The 14,189-nt window shown below is 37.5% G+C and overlaps 1 protein-coding gene across 1 annotated transcript in view; it reads right to left on the bottom strand.

Moving 5' to 3' along the window:
- The window catches only part of LOC128221622 (DNA-directed RNA polymerase III subunit RPC1-like), a 29,977-nt gene extending 17,379 nt beyond the window's left edge, over window positions 1-12,598 (bottom strand). Inside the window, exons 1-11 of the mRNA XM_052930230.1 lie at window positions 12,465-12,598; window positions 9,265-9,400; window positions 7,298-7,447; window positions 6,875-7,031; window positions 3,103-3,257; window positions 1,803-1,856; window positions 1,507-1,628; window positions 1,148-1,247; window positions 676-753; window positions 312-449; window positions 8-159 (exon numbers count right to left, since the gene is read on the bottom strand). Coding sequence (XP_052786190.1) covers window positions 8-159; window positions 312-449; window positions 676-753; window positions 1,148-1,247; window positions 1,507-1,628; window positions 1,803-1,856; window positions 3,103-3,257; window positions 6,875-7,031; window positions 7,298-7,447; window positions 9,265-9,400; window positions 12,465-12,508 — 1,286 coding nt within the window. The 5' untranslated portion in view covers window positions 12,509-12,598. The remainder of the gene's footprint in view (window positions 1-7; window positions 160-311; window positions 450-675; window positions 754-1,147; window positions 1,248-1,506; window positions 1,629-1,802; window positions 1,857-3,102; window positions 3,258-6,874; window positions 7,032-7,297; window positions 7,448-9,264; window positions 9,401-12,464) is intronic.
- Window positions 12,599-14,189: the final 1,591 nt, after the last annotated feature.

Genomic DNA, 14,189 nt, shown 5'->3' with positions numbered 1-14,189 from the left:
ACTACACCGTTTAATGTTTGTGTGTCTCTGCTGGATGAAGTTTGCCCCGGGATGTTCATCACAGCCATTGATGATCAGTTTCCTCATCAGCCCAATATTTGCCTCGTTCACTTTCTCCGGGTATGTCATCACTTTGGCCACATGGATTGGCACAGCTACCTACATACAGAATGATTTAATTTTCTTCCGCACTTATATGTCCAAGAAGTAACTGCATTTAAGGGTACACATACCTTTTTTTCTATCTTACAACAAAAACCAGAATAATACTTTTGATAACCAGAGTGTGATATGCAATTTATAAATGATACCTGGTCAATGCCCATATTTGGGTCTGGAGAGATGACAGTTCGACCCGAAAAATCCACACGCTTTCCAGACAGGTTGCCACGGAAACGACCCTGCTTGCCCTTCAACCGCTGCACAAACCCTCGAGTGTACTTCTTTGGCTGATAAATGCAATGTATATAATTATGATGTATATATGATGCTTTTCAATGATACATAGAAAATATAGAAAACTTTATAACCAAAATAATGTTTAATTGTGTATATATATTTCAACATTATGAAAAGGTAACTATTGATTATGAATCTCTTCATAACTTTGTCATATTCACATATAATACCAGCATGTCTGACACAGGAGTCCTGTCTGAGTATAGTCATGCTAACCTGCATATGTAGAGGGATGCCAGATGTCTCGCTGTTGTAGAGTAGAGCCACCTGCAGCTGCAGAAAATCCCAGTCCTCCTGTTAACAAAAAAACAGTTACAACCAGTCCTTCTGTTAACAAAAAAAACAGTTACAATTAATGGCCCAATTGACTCAAGCTTTGCAACTTATGACCCTACCGAATCGCTACAATTAATGACTCTTATTAATTGTTACAAGAAATGATCCTACCCTAATCAAATCATCTTATTACATACAACTAAAGGTTCAAGTTTTATTCAGTTAACTTCATACAACTGAAATGGTATCAATGGTATATTGTTTATTAAGTTCTACTAGCAATAACCTCATCATTTTTTGTACTTTGATGTTTTCTATAAATATGTGGCTAACAATAAACTGACCTTTAACTGAGTAACATGGTTAGCAAATTTAAAGTTGGAAACATGTCACCCTCAAGGTGTTATTATACCATGATCATCTGCATCTTGGCACCGGTGGCCTTGTGTTTCTGGATGACATCATTGAGGAAGATGATCTCTGTCAGCTTCATTGTCACATCATCCTCGTTACTGAAACACAACACAATACTTATATTGGTATGTACAAACTACTGAACAAGGTTATGTTCTGTACCAAATGAAACCTCATCAGCATGGCAGTCAAAAAATGATGTGTGACATTAAAAGAAGTAAAGTTCTTAATAAATGTACATTGAACATGGCTCAATACAATATACAACAGTTACTTTTGATCAACATTGTAAGATGAGGCAAATACACATCACAAGGATCTGTATTGCATCAGGAAAGATACTGTGTGAGTACATACGTTCCTGACTTCAGGTCTGAGACAACAGAGGGCCGAATACACAGTGGTGGGGCCAGAATCCTTGTAAGGATCAGATCTTTTGGGTGAGACGCTTCTGAATTCATTAACAGCAGTGGAACATCCTAAAAATGGACAAAGCAAAACCAACCTATTTTATACATGAACATGTAATCTGGTGAAAAGTGTTAATTGATTTAACAAATACTTTACAAATATTTTTTAGATAAAAGTAGAGCTATCCTAGGAGTCAGACATGCAGCCTTAACACATTCATCAATTAAAATATGTTTACTTACATCGCTGTTGACTCTCTCAAATATCCTCTTCACTATCAATGGATTTAGTATCGTCTGAAATAAGCACAAATGTAAAAATGAAAATACAGTAAAGTTCCAGTTTGGTATCAATAGTTAATACATACCGGTATTACTAATCTAGTGGTTACATTTAGTCTGTTTTATACCAAATTAAGCATGATCAGCACACCAGATAGCTCATTGTGATATAAACATGATTTCATAACTCTCTTAAATATTCTTCCTTTTTCAGGTACTGACTCGACATTCATCAGTACACTGCAGCTCCGACTATTCACGTCTGGGTATAACGCGTTATCCATTATATACAATAACAAGAGCTGTCAGTGTAAGGATTGAAAAGTTTTGGCGAAACATGCATGGATCACTGTTAGATTAGATTTCAATGCAATTCATGACGTGTTGAGATATTAACATAAATGTGGTTACATGGAAAATTTCAACCAGAACTTTTAAGTCTAATAATAAAGGGCAATTATTTGCAAAATACAGTTATATATCGTGGTTATTCAATAACGTTGAGTGGTTGAATATCATGATTCTATAAAGTCTCAATGTGTGCTTGCACACAAAACCTTAACCAGAATTTCTATGTCGTAATAAAGGGCAATTATTTGCATTAAATGCAAACTAGAGTTATCTAACTTGGTTAATTAAGTACGTTGGATGGTTGAGTACCATTGTATAAATTCTGAATGAAATACTTCAAGTAGTCGCTGAGATATTAACCTATGTGTGCTTGCACGCAAAACCGTAACCAGAATTTCTAAGTCGAATAATAAAGGCCTATTATTTGAATTAAATGCAAACTAGAGTTAGCTTACTAGGTTAATTAAGTAGGTTGGATGGTTGAGTACCATTGTATCAAGTCTCAATGCAATACCTGAAGTAGTTGCTGAGATATTAACCTATGTGTGCTTGCACGCAAAACCTTAACCAGAATTTCTAAGTCGAATAATAAAGGCCTATTATTTGAATTAAATGAAACTAGAGTTATCTTACTTGGTTAATTAAGTAGGTTGGATGGTTGAGTACCACTGTATCCCGTCTCAATGCAATACCTGAAGTAGTTGCTGAGATATTAACCTATGTGTGCTTGCCACAAAACCTTAACCAAGGTGTGATGCCGACGCTGACGCTTGGGTGAGTAGTATAGCTCTCCATATTCTTCGAAGTCGAGCTAAAAACTAAACAATACGGCATAGTAGTCATTCAACTGTTGTGGACACACAAGATGATTTAACAATAGTAACAGCTTATAACCATGTTTCTTCAGTACCTGACTTTTCTCAAGAAGGCTTTCCAATTCTTTGTTATTTGTCACGGCCACATCAAAGGAAGCCACATACTCCTTGAGGGCAGCATTCTCTCCCTTTCCTGTTTTCTTAAATCGATCATGGGTGATCTTCAGCAACCCACACTTCTTCACCATACCTGACAAAAAGGCAACAGTTGGTTGAATGTTAAAATGTGGCTATTGTCTTGTTTTGTTCTGCATATGTATTTCTATCCCATTTTCTTATCGCATTTTCTTATCTGTACTAAAAAACATGAAAGATACTTAAATCATGTTTCAATTCTTAACTTGAAAATAGCATAACTAATTGTATGTACCATTGGTTGCTCCTCAGTGCTGGCAGACAACCAGTAAAAGCATAGCTAGATATACATACCATTGGTTGCTCCCGATACTGACAGACAACACTAACAGCATAGCTAGATGTACATACCATTCATTGCTCCACAGTACTTGCTAACAACACAGTAATAGCATAGCTAGATGTACATACCATAGGTTGCTCCACAATATGGGCAGATAACCAGAAACAGCATAGCTAGATGTACATACCATCGGTTGCTCCACAATATGGGCAGATAACCAGAAACAGCATAGCTAGATGTACATACCATTGGTTGCTCCACAATATGGGCAGATAACCAGAAACAGCATAGCTAGATGTACATACCATTGGTTGCTCCATAATATGGGCAGATAACCAGAAACAACATAGCTATATGTACATACCATTGGTTGCTCCACAGTGTGGCAGACAACCAGTAACAGCATAGGAAGATGTACATGGTTGCTTCACAGTGCTAGTAGACAACCAGTAACTGCATAGTTAGATGTACTTACCATTATTGGTTGCTCCTCAGTGCTGGCAGACAACCAGTAACAGCATAGCCAGATGAACATATCATTGGTTGCTCCACATTGCTGGCAGACAACTGCTAACAGCATAGCTAAATGTACATACCATTGGTTAAGCGAGTGCTGGCAGACAACAAGTTACAGCATAGCTAGATGTTCATACCATCGGTTGCTCCACAGTGCTAGCAGACAAACAATAACAGCATAACTAGATGTACATACCATCGGTTGTTTCACAGTGCTAACAGACAACCAATAACAGCATAGATAGATGTACATACCATTGGTTGCTCCTCAGTGCTGGAAGACAACCAGTAACAGCATAGCTAGCTGTACATACCATTGGTTGCTACACAATATGGGCAGATAACGAGTACCAGCATAGCTAGATATACATACCATTGGTTGCTCCAAAGTGCTGGTAGACAACACAGTAACAGCATAGCAAGATGTATATATAATTGGTTGCTCCAAAGTGCTGGCAGACAACAGTGACAGCAAAGCAAGATGTATATATAATTGGTTGCTCCAAAGTGCTGGCAGACAACACGTGACAGCAAAGCTAGATGTACATACCATTGGTCGATCCAAAATGCTGGCAGACAACACGTGACAGCAATTTTGAACTCACAAATTTTTGCGAGTGTCTTTAAATTCAACTCGCATTTTCAAATTTTGGCTCGCATTTTGCGAGCGTGCGAGTGCTAAATTCGAGCCCTGGTATAGCTAGATGTACATACCATTGGTTGCTCCAAAGTGCTGGCAGACAACCAGTAACAGTATAACTAAATATACATACCATTGGTTGCTCCTCAGTGCTGGCAGACAACCAGTAACAGTATAGCTAAATATACATACCATTGGTTGCTCCTCAGTGCTGGCAGACAACCAGTAACAGTATAGCTAAATATACATACTATTGGTTGCTCCTCAGTGCTGGCAGACAACCACTGTCAGTATAGCTAAATATACATACCATTGGTTGCTCCTCAGTGCTGGCAGACAACCAGTAACAGTATAGCTAGATATACATACTATTGGTTGCTCCTCAGTGCTGGCAGACAACCACTGTCAGTATAGCTAAATATACATACTATTGGTTTCTCCGCAGTGCTGGCAGACAACCAGTAACAGTATAGCTAAATATACATACCATTAGTTGCTCCTAAGTGCTGGCAGACAACCACTGTCAGTATAGCTAAATGTACATACTATTGGTTGCTCCTCAGTGCTGGCAGACAACCAGTAACAGTATAGCTAAATATACATACCATTGGTTTCTCCGCAGTGCTGGCAGACAACCAGTAACAGTATAGCTAGATGTACATACCATTGGTTGCTCCTCAGTGCTGGCAGACAACCACTGTCAGTACAGCTAAATATACATACTATTGGTTGCTCCGCAGTGCTGGCAGACAACCAGTAACAGTATAGCTAAATATACATACCATTGGTTGCTCCTCAGTGCTGGCAGACAACCACTGTCAGTATAGCTAAATATACATACTATTGGTTGCTCCGCAGTGCTGGCAGACAACCAGTAACAGTATAGCTAGATGTACATACCATTGGTTGCTCCTCAGTGCTGGCAGACAACCAGTAACAGTATAGCTAAATATACATACCATTGGTTGCTCCTCAGTGCTGGCAGACAACCAGTAACAGAATAGCTAGATATACATACTAGGGATGCAAACGAATATTCGAATATTCGATCGAACGTTTAATATTCGAATGTCAAAATTGGTATTCGAATATTCGATGCTTTTTGTTTGGTAAATATAATAATAAACCTTTTTCCTACACCTGTGCTGTTGTATATATTAGCATGTCTTGTTTTTACAACGATTGGCCCCTAAATGCCAGAGGCGTGACGTGATGACACTATACCGGTACACGCGTCATATGTTAATTAGGGACACATAGTCGGAGACTATAAACAGTACCCGTAATTTTACAAAAACTGGCTATAAGACAAGTGGCATCAAACAACTTTCAATTAATTTCGGTAAATTCTAATGACCATTATTGGATAGTAAACGGAATCGGCAACTAAAGTGGTGTCATGGCTGTCAATTAAGCTGTGCAGTATTGCTCAAATCGCCGTAATGATATGGATGACATGTGCTAGTTATATGCTGTTTTCCATGTTTCGATATAACATTCGTGCTTTGAAATGTAACTGTATAGAATAGCAATTTAGGTCATTGTTATACAATAGATGGGTCAAAATTCAGGGTTATTTTCGTTTTATTATTTATCTAATTTCCGAGTAGGTTTGGTGTTTTCATAGTTATATTTAGTAGATGTCAATCCCAGAACGAGGCCGCTCGTCCTACAAAACGACCCGTTGGTGCATCATGACATTCAACCAGGCATTTACGATCTTCGCCTTTTTCAGTGGCTATTGCTTTTGTTCGATATTTTTGTAAATGGGAAATTTCATTGCCAATGTTTGGAAAAATCAGGGTCCTTCGCGTATACCGGCTACAACGAAGAAGGGTTAAAATGCCCCGGCTATTACTAAAGCAAACAATAAAAGTTGTTTACTACATTTCTTATACATTCATATTGGTAATCGAATATTCGAATATTCGATCGAAAGAATTAACGAATATTCGAATATCAATTTTGCCATTCGTTTGCATCCCTAATACATACCATTGGTTGCTCCTCAGTGCTGGCAGACAACCAATTACAGCATAGCTAGATGTTCATACCATCGGTTGCTCCTTAGTGCTAGCAGACTACACAGTTACAGCATAGCTAGATGTACATACGATTTGTTGCTCCTCAGTGCTAGCAGACTACACAGTTACAGCATAGCTAGATGAACATACCATTGGTTGCTCCGCAGTGCTGGCAGACAACCAGTAACAGTATAGCTAGATGAACATACCATTGGTTGCTCCGCAATATGAGCAAACAGAGGTTTTCTTGCACTTCTCCCATACTTTCTTCTTGGCTGCCTTCCGCTGGAGGTAGGTCATGTGACGCTTGAAGCTTTCCAGGAATCCCTTTCTCACATCAGGAGAGAGAAGAATCCTACTGCATGTCTGCACAAATATATAACAGATTTTTCTAATGTATTGTTATAATAATGAGTACACAATAAAACATCAAAATATTAATTTAAAACAACCATGCACATTATATATATATGCCATGCTATGGAACGAAAATGGTCACATTTTCAAATAAACTATTAAACAAGTGACAATTTTTATATTCTTTTAACAGACAGTGCTAACACCAACCAATTTCTAATGACTAGTTTCTGGAAAAACTATTTAAATGTACTCTATTAGATTGTACTGTGCACCTTGCAGATCATCTGGAGGACAGTGATGGTCGTCCTGAAGAAGCCAATGTGGAAGCAGGGTAGTTCGAGGTCCACATAGCCATAGTGGCCAATACAGTCGGCAAGGGCCTTCCCACACGTCTCACAATCATTGCTCTTCTCACTTGTACCCTGAACACGCGGAATACACACAAGGTTAAAAGTGATAGGCAAAGAGGCAGGACATGCCAGGTTAAAAGTGGTAGGCAAAAGGACAGAACTCACCAGGATAACAGTGGTTGGCAAAGGGGCAGAACTTAGCAGTATAATAGTGGTAGGCAAAGAGACAGGACATGCCAGGTTAAAAGTGGTAAACAAAGGGGCAGAATATGCCAGGTTAAAAGTGGTAAGCAAAGGGGCAAAATATGCCAGGTTAACAGTGGTGGGCAAAGGGACAGAACGCACCAGGGTAATATTGGTAGGCAAAGGGGCAGAAAACATCAGGTTTACTGTAGAAGGCAAAGCGGAAGAACATGCCAGGTAAGCAGTGGTAGACAAAGAGGCAGAATATGCCATAATAAAAATGGTATGCAGACAGGCTGAACACAACAGGTTAACAGTGGTAGGAAAAACATGCCATGTAAACCGTTGTGGGCAAAATGGCAGAACACTCCAAGTAAATAATGATATGAAAAGAGGCAGAACACACCAGCTTAGCAGAAAATGGCCTAGAGGAAAGCAAGGTAAACTAGATATTTCACCAACAAACACTTTCATGAAGTTTGGTGGAAATTGGATGAGAAATGTTCAAGTTAGAGAGCGGACAAAGCTAAAATGGACAATTTTGACAAATTCAGGGGGCCATAACTCTGGAGTGCCTAAAGCAATTTGGCTGGTTATTGAACTTGACCGAGATATTTCACCTACAAACACTTTCATGACGTTTGGTGGAAATTGGATGAGAAATGATCAAGTTAGAGAGCGGACAAAGCTAAAATGGCCAATTTTGACAAATTCAGGGGGCCATAACTCTGGAGTGCCTAAAGCGATTTGGCTGGTTATCGAACTTGACCTAGATATTTCACCAACAAACACTTTCATGAAGTTTGGTGGAAATTGGATGAGAAATGTTCAAGTTAGAGAGCGGACAACATTGTGGAGCCGCCCGCCCGCCCGCCATGGGTGTTCCCATAATACGGCCATCGTAAGATGGGCGTATAAAAATGATCAGCAAAGAGGCAGAACATGCCAGGTTGACAGTGGTAGGCCAAGAGGCAGAACACCCAAGATTGACAGTGATAGGCCAAGAGGCAGAACACACCAGGTAGACAGTGGTAGGCCAAGAGGCAGGACACACCAGGTTGACAGTGATAGGCCAAGAGGCAGAACACACCAGGTAGACAGTGGTAGGCCAAGAGGCAGGACACACCAGGTTGACAGTGGTAGGCCAAGAGGCAGGACACACCAGGTTAACAGGGGAAGACCAAGAGGCAGAACACACCAGGTAAACAGTGGTAGGCCAAGAGGCAGGACACACCAGGTTGACAGTGGTAGGCCAAGAGGCAGAACACACCAGGTAGACAGTGGTAGGCCAAGAGGCAGAACACACCAGGTAAACAGTGGTAGGCCAAGAGGCAGGACACACCAGGTTGACAGTGGTAGGCCAAGAGGCAGGACACACCAGGTTGACAGTGGTAGGCCAAGAGGCAGGACACACCAGGTTGACAGTGGTAGACCAAGAGGCAGGACACACCAGGTAAACAGTGGTAGGCAGAACAAGCCACATCAACAAAGAGATATAACAAATCAGGTTAAAAACTTGACAATGACAGGGATAAAGACAGAACTAGTTTCACAGTCAGTACTTTATCTGTGAAATAAGGTACTCTTTAAAATAGCCTTATAAACCCCTGATGCAATAAAGTCTTAAAATAATAATGAATTATTAATAGTATTTGTATTGTGTAAGGAGATAAATCAATTGATTACATCATATTCTATTTCTATACCATTCTATGATCAAGGACACCATAGAGTATGGGTTTCCTCTGTCCATCCTGAGAGTACAGGTTCTTGCTGACCACCTGGAGATGAGCATACTGGGCCATCTGGTCAGCAGTCATCATCCCAAACGTCACATGGCTGCTGCTCAAACACATTCAACTAACAGATTACTTACTAGATCAACACAAACTACAACAGTTGACATTATTATTATTATAACTCAGCAAGTCTTGCAAAACATCACTTATTAATAAACTCGTCAGTCTGATATAAATAATTCAGTCTATAGTTTTACGAAAAACATTAATGGGAAGCATGTTTAATAATATTGACCCATTACGCTTATGTTGTATGTGTTTGAACAATCATAATTAAGCTTAATTTGCATTACAACCTAGATTTTTGTGATTTGAGTTATTTTCCACAGAATGTATTATGATTCACATGTAATATATCACATGACCCCTGATTGGAAATAAAATTTACCTCATAAGAAATTTAAAAGAAAATTTATCATTCAGTAAAAAAGTGATGTAAAATTTAATCCCAACCCTGTTTTGAGATTTCGAACAATATTGAAAGTATGTAAGAAAAGGCATATGTCAATATATCTGTAAATAAGTATTATATTTTAACAAATATGGTACTTTTAAAAGTAAGCAGTTAACACTTTACCTAAAACAACATAAGAGCAGTTAAAGCAACAAAGTAATACTGGATGAATTACTGAGATCAGAATGATTAAAAGGTGTATTGTCATCTTGTAAAAAATAAATGATGATTAGAAATCTAAGAGTATGCCAATTGTATGAATGGGACATCAGTACTTAATCTTTACACCCTTAACATCAATTTAGCCAAAAATCATGTTACACTATACTAACTCACACTGGTCAATGAGTATGCAGTTCAGGAGTATGTAATGGTACTGACTAGCACAGGCAGATAAGTTTCCAATGTATTAATTATTATGTATTATGTATTACTCCACACTTTTGCAAAAAATTGGGTATCTCACATTATAAATGAGTAATTCCACTGTCAATATTTTTGTTCTTATTCTATGTTGTATGCGTTTCTCAACATCCTTCTTTGTGTATGTAGTATGCAAATGTGAAAACCCTTCTTTGCCTATGTTGTATGCGTTACACTATTTCTTTGTTGTATGCATTTCATACTAACCCTATTTAAAGTTTCTATCACCCCATCATTTTGATTTTAATTGTCAGAGTAACAATGAACAATTGTCTTTTATTAGTGTGATTGAAAATGTGTCTTGGCTTTCGACTCGCCATATTTAATGTCGCTGAGAATCTGATCAATTATTGACCTTGCGATGCCTTTAACATTGCATGAAAGCACTGATTCTGTAATTAATGTATCAAATATTTCACCAACTATTTTCAACTATGGTGGTGAGTTAAAATAATGTGTTGATATGATTGACTAAGATGGTAATACCTTTTTTTAAGACATCAGTGGGAAAGCTTGCATATGAACATGTTAGTGCCTGCATCCATCTATTATTGTATAGCATCATATTTACAAGTCAATCAACAGAAAGCGTCTTGAGTCAAACCCGTTGATTATTTTCGGCTTGCTTCCGAAATATACCTACCTGGTTCAACCTGGTTCTTGAGGGAAACTATTAGACCCCGAAGGTCTGTCTTTCCCCTCGATGTCTGTTTTTTGCATGTCTCCAGTCCGGTTTGGCATAATTTTAAAAGTATCTTGTATAGGATGTAATCGGTACACATTTTCAAGAGAAAACCTTTTTGCTTGCCACAGCTTATCTAGCTTTGACTTAAATATGATGACATTTTTTGCATTTATATTGGTAAAGCATTCCAATTGTTAATGACTCTATGGGCGAACGAGTTTAGACGAATGTTCTTATTAGCTCTTGGTTTCTGTATCTTGTAATTATGTCCACGGTTTGATGTGTTGGTTGATAATGTAAACAAAGTAGTAAAGTTTATGTCATCAATGTGATGTATCATTTTAAATACTTGTATGAGATCACCTCGCAACCTTCTGTATTCTAGAGATGGCAAGTTCAGCTCAATCAGACGTTGCTCATATGGTAGATGAGAAACTTCCGGAACTAATTTTGTTGCTCTTCTTTGACAGTTTTCAATAATCTGTTTATGTTTCTTAAGACAAGGGTTATATATCAGATCTCCATAGTCCAAATGAGGTCTAACTAGGGTTTTGTACAGCATCAGAAAGTGTTTTGTGTCCATATACACGAAATTTCTCCTGACAAGACCTTTCAGGCTGTTTGCTTTGTTTACAGTTTTGTTTATTTGTGAGTCAAAACTGAGACTATTTGAGAAATGTATGCCCAAGTCCTTTTCAGAGACGTCTTCTTCGATTTCAGAATACATGATTTTGGAGTCAAACATGACGTAATCTGTGTTAACATTTTTGTAGCCAATATGGAGAACCTTACACTTTTTTATATTGAATTTAAATAGCCAAGTATTGCTCCATTCACACATACGCTGGACATCATTTTGAAGAATATCTTCATCTGCATTGCTTTTAATGACTCTATATAGTTTAGTATCGTCTGCGAAGAGAGGACATACACTTTGAACTACTTCTGGTACGTCATTACATAGATAACAAACAAGAGTGGACCCAATATTGAGCCCTGAGGTACCCAAGATATGATCCGCTAATTACAGAAACCATTATTTATTTTTAACTGAATTAAATAAATTGACTGCATTGAGTCCGCCAAATTAGACAAAATGAGTTTCCCAATCTCATTTTTAATTCATTACACGTCCCAATTAAATTAATAGCGTATGCTTCCTTTTCTTAGGGGATTTGTAACTCATTGACTTTTAAAAGAATTGTGTTTTCTATTATTCTTATTGCATATTTATGCAAATACACACCTTATCTGTAACTTTGACAGGTAAGACTAAGAGTAAAGAGAATATGTTATCCTGGCCAACTATATCAGCTGACTTGCGCCGCGTTTGCAAACAATGATTCAGGGTTCAATCCTGGTATTGCTGCATTCTTTTCCGAGCCTGTCTAACAACAATTCTAAGTTACCATCCACCGATCTGTGATCAGCTGATAGTGTACGCAGTCTGTAAAGTGAAGTGAAGTTTCAAATAAGATTGCCCCTCTGGCCCTGTGCATGTAGTTTTTGAAAAAAGTAACATATGGAAATAGCACACATATTTACATTTTTTTGGCCACGTCCGCCTCCCTAAACTGTTCTTTTACCATCTTTAAATCGCATATGTAAAAGTTCAAGCCTTTATATCATGTGGTTGGGCAGTTGCATCAGTGAACTGTACCTCAATAAGCGCTTACACGACAAATTAATTGAAAATGCAAGCGTCTTAGATCTGAGATTACATACTTCATAAAAACGTCTTTGAATAAAACGGTCAGATAAAACGGTTATAATAATATTGTTATGCGATGAATTGCGATCCGAACATATCCGAAAATGTTATAGATAGACACATTTATTTCAGTAAGGAATGCACATACATGGACATTTAAAATAAACAACATGTATAGTAAATAACATTATACATACATGATATTATCAATAGCCATGACAGGCACTGCGAACCAAGGATGACACAAAAAAGAGAAAACTCTTATTTCGATTGTTGTCCTTCGTTTTGGCGGCATGGCATAGGGAGGCATTGCATATTTAAGTAATAATATAGCTGTTATCGAAATTGCACAAATATATTAAAAGTTAGTCTTTATGCATTAAAATAAATATTGCCGTAGTTGTATCACAGTCACTTTACATAATTTAGTAACATAAAAATATAAGTTAAGAAAGTTAAATATAATAATCACAATTAATAGTATGAATATGTATGTAGTACTTATAAAATGCGAGGTTAAGTTGAAATAGTTCCTTTACTTAAAATCTTTGAATAATAAATGAAAAAAGCCTTTTAATAGCATAACTAATTATGCCAAATTATCTAAAAAAAATATTCTTTACTAGCAATTTAAAAACAGGTAATTTCTTAGTCTGTGCGATACAAGATGATCAAGATGGTTCATCAGTGAACACTCGGAACTCATTTTCCATCGAAAACATCCTCGGATGTATATGGTTGGTTTAAAATGTCAGAAATCTTTACATTTAACTACGCTGCAAGTAGATCGCAAAGTAATTGCATTTTAGCGGTTAAATTAATGACTTTCCATTTGGGAATCTTAATTATTTATCCATTAACACTCAATCAATTTAAACTTACAATATACAAAATACACGTTTAAACACTACCATGTATAAATACTATTATTTAAAATTTTACGAACTACTTCTATTGATGCTATGATGGCATAAGTTCGTAAAATTTTAGTACTAGTAATAATTAATTGTACTGTAGTGTTTATACGCCGTCTTCTTCCGTTACTGTACAACAATCCCAGTCTGTGGCATTGCTGAACACTTTGTTTATGGTACAGTGTTAAAGTGTGACGCACGTGTGTACAGGGTAATACAATTATAAAAGACTGTGCCGCTTCAGTAGGCTGGCCAGCTCTCCCTTTAAGGCCTTTGGCGGTGTCCTCAAGTAGGCTGTTCCACAGTAGTATGCCCGAGAGAGAAAGGAGTACCTTTAGATGTCTAGCCTGCAGAAGAGAAAGAAGCTTCAGGGAGTGTCTCCTGGCGTTTATGGTTGAGGGTGATAGGAATACAAAAAATGAGCAGCAAAAATGTTCAATATATAATTTGGTTATTCACGAGGTGAACTTTATAGAATGGATAGTTTTTTTATTTGTATTATACGCGTTAAAAGAATACGAAAATATGATGATTTAAACACATAATTTTAAAACATGTGAAATACTGATGAAGGAAGAAGAAATCATTTCCCTTTAAAATATTAAAACAGAGGAAGATGCCTCAGATATTTTAAGGTTAAAATAC

This window comes from Mya arenaria, chromosome 2 (assembly GCF_026914265.1).
Source record: "Mya arenaria isolate MELC-2E11 chromosome 2, ASM2691426v1".
Lineage (NCBI taxonomy): Eukaryota > Metazoa > Mollusca > Bivalvia > Myida > Myidae > Mya > Mya arenaria.
This window is presented reverse-complemented; position numbering and strand designations above follow the sequence as displayed.